Source organism: Diadema antillarum, unplaced genomic scaffold, assembly GCF_040938485.1.
Source record: "Diadema antillarum isolate AM-2024a unplaced genomic scaffold, OU_Dant_1.0 seq00001017_RagTag, whole genome shotgun sequence".
Lineage (NCBI taxonomy): Eukaryota > Metazoa > Echinodermata > Echinoidea > Diadematoida > Diadematidae > Diadema > Diadema antillarum.
The window spans coordinates 114,591-117,353 of NW_027271852.1; the positions used below are offsets into that span (position 1 = coordinate 114,591).

The 2,763-nt window shown below is 41.8% G+C and overlaps 1 protein-coding gene across 1 annotated transcript; it reads left to right on the forward strand.

The window, feature by feature from the left end:
- The first annotated feature begins 346 nt into the window (after window positions 1–346).
- On the forward strand, window positions 347–2,206 carry LOC139742724 (uncharacterized). Its single transcript, XM_071653248.1, has one exon. The coding sequence runs from the start codon at window positions 347–349 to the stop codon at window positions 2,204–2,206; it is 1,860 nt and encodes a 619-aa protein (XP_071509349.1).
- Window positions 2,207–2,763: the final 557 nt, after the last annotated feature.

Consider the following 2,763-nt stretch of genomic DNA (forward strand, 5'->3'; position numbering starts at 1 on the left):
ACTGGTATTGACCCACAAAGGTACGTGAAAATGCTGTTAGTTTTCGACCCATTTTATAGAACAAATGATGACACTCTCGGGTATTTACAATGTAAATACCCTCGAGTGTGCTACATCTCCACTAACGCACTCTATCCTGTGCATCATTTGTATACTAATCAACACATATCTGTCGAATCGTGCATCATTTCTTTGTTCGGTTTTAAAAATGCCAATTCTAACGTCATCCTCTGCATGAACTTCCCCATTTGTAATATTTGGTAAAAGCTAATTTCATATTTCTGCTGATACTTGTCACTGTGTATACCGCTATGTGTTTCTTTTGCTACTCAGACGGAATGATACCATGGCAACGTTTCATCAAATCAGCAGCCAGAATCTTGAGTGTCCTATCTGTCTGACACTGTTCAACCAACCTAAATCACTGACATGTTCACACACTTTCTGCAAAGGATGCCTGGAACGAGTCTCCCAAACTCAGCCAAACCAACAAACAATAACATGTCCTGTATGCAGGAAAGGAACTCCCGTACCCAGTGGAGATGTGAGTAAGTTACAAACAAACGTACCCCTGAGTTTTCTCGTGAACGAAGTGAAAACCAAGAATCCAACATGTACAGTTTGTGATACGGACGAAAAGCCACCAGCTGTGTCCTACTGTCAGGACTGTGCGAAAAATATTTGTAAATCGTGTGAGATCGGCCACTCTTTCTGGAAACCATTCTCCAACCACGAAGTGGTACCCGTGAGCGAGGTGCTCTCGGGAAAAGTTCCGGTGAGGAGGCGACGGAAATGTAGGACACACTCCAGTGTTGATGAAGACCGTTTCTGTACACATTGCCGGGAGAATATCTGCAGTACGTGTGGGATGGTAGAGCACATGCAAGCTGGCCATCAGCTTGAAAAGGCAGCTGTCCATGAGGAGAGAGTAATGAAAAATATCAAGGAGATACAAGAATGGGCAAAATTAAAGAAAACAACCATTGAAAATCATATCGATTGCATAGAGACACAGCGCAGTGAAATCGCAAACATGATGAAAAGACTCAATGATGACATCGACAAGACGTACGAGGAATACATACAACTATTAACAGACAGAAGAGAGGCGCTGAAATGTCAAGTGCAACGATTGTCTGAAAACTTCGAGAAGGAATTACAAACTATGAAGGAAGAGAGTCGCCAAACAGTCAGTCACATGAACGCTATGGAAGAGCTGGTAACTAACGGTATGAAGGTACCGCTTGAGAAAGATGCCTTGTGTGCACACGACACGCTATGCGAGAACTTGAAGAGTTTTCTTGGACGCGATGATCCTGCCGACCAATCACCAAGAGCTGTGACAAAACGAGCTCAGAAGATTTTATTTCGTAAAACTGTGGAGGTCAATGAACTTTTTCTTGGAGAGTTGGAAGGTTACACGTGGAATATCAAAGCAGACATAGAGCTCCCTGACAAGAAAATGAACTGTATGACTCGTGCACCAGACGGGAAGATGGCGGTGGGATCGGGTCAAGGTGGAATCCATCTCTACTCCCCTGATGGCGAGTTACAGCAAACCGTGCTGAAGAATGTCAATGTCAGAAAAATCGGATTCTTGTATGATGGAACAAGTGTTGTATATGATACAAAGAACACGATGTCGCTATACACTCCACAACGGGAAAAGCTCGACGTCACGTTCGAGACGATGAGTGTTGATGAAGGAGGGTCGGGTGGTCTCACTGTGGATAGAGATGATAATATCTATGTGGCTTATAGAAAACCAAAGAAGATCCAGGTATTTACACCACAGGGAGGTAAGGCAATCAGGGAAATAATGTGCGATGGATATGTACCCGAGCAAATATTCTCATTTCAGACCACGGGGAAGCTGATGATGGGAAGTAAATCAGATGTCGTGTGCCTTGATGGTAAGGGGAAAACTGAGAATGTCTTGAAGAAGGAGGGTATGTATCCCTTCCCAGCTGTTTGTCGAGATGAATCGGTCATTGTAGCCTGCGTAAAGCACAAGGAGGGTCTCGTCAGTATCGATCGATACACGAGAGATTTGGAGCACGTGTGCAATCTCCTCACTGATTTCCAAATACAAAAACCAGAGAAAAGAAATTGGTACTATCTACAAGAATTTGATAGCGGTGAGATGACTTTCTGCACTCCAGATAGACTCTACGTGTTTGATGCGATAAAATGTGAAATGTGTTAGGCCTAGATGATTTTTGTCATGCAGCAGAATGTATGTTGAACAAGAAATGTCGTTACATGGCGACTGACATGCCTCCGCCATTCAAATACAGCATAATTCTCTTATTAGGTCGATATTTTATCTTGACAATGTGAGATGACAATTACAAATGATCGGCAAAAAATTGAAATGACCTGTTTGAAAGTTTAGCACAACGACAAACGTGTTTAGTGTTTACATTCCTTCATTTCATTTTGATGGTTAACTTGTTACAGCCGAAAGCAAGTACGAGTTGAATGGCGTGATGTATGCTGACAATACACAAGTTTAAATTTGGTAGAGAAGGGTAATCAGTCTGAAGCAATATTGTGTCGGAAAATGGAAAATTGACGAGATTATTTTTTTTTAGTTCGTGCAAATAAATTCGATAATAATGTAGTTGTTATGGCTGATTAAGATGCATGGAATAGAATACTTCCCTGCAGCGTATAAATGGGATTAAAAAGGGATTTGAATACAGTTTAATTCATTCGTATTGCTGTTTTGCCTAAAAAAAGCCGGAGAATAGCTTTAATCGG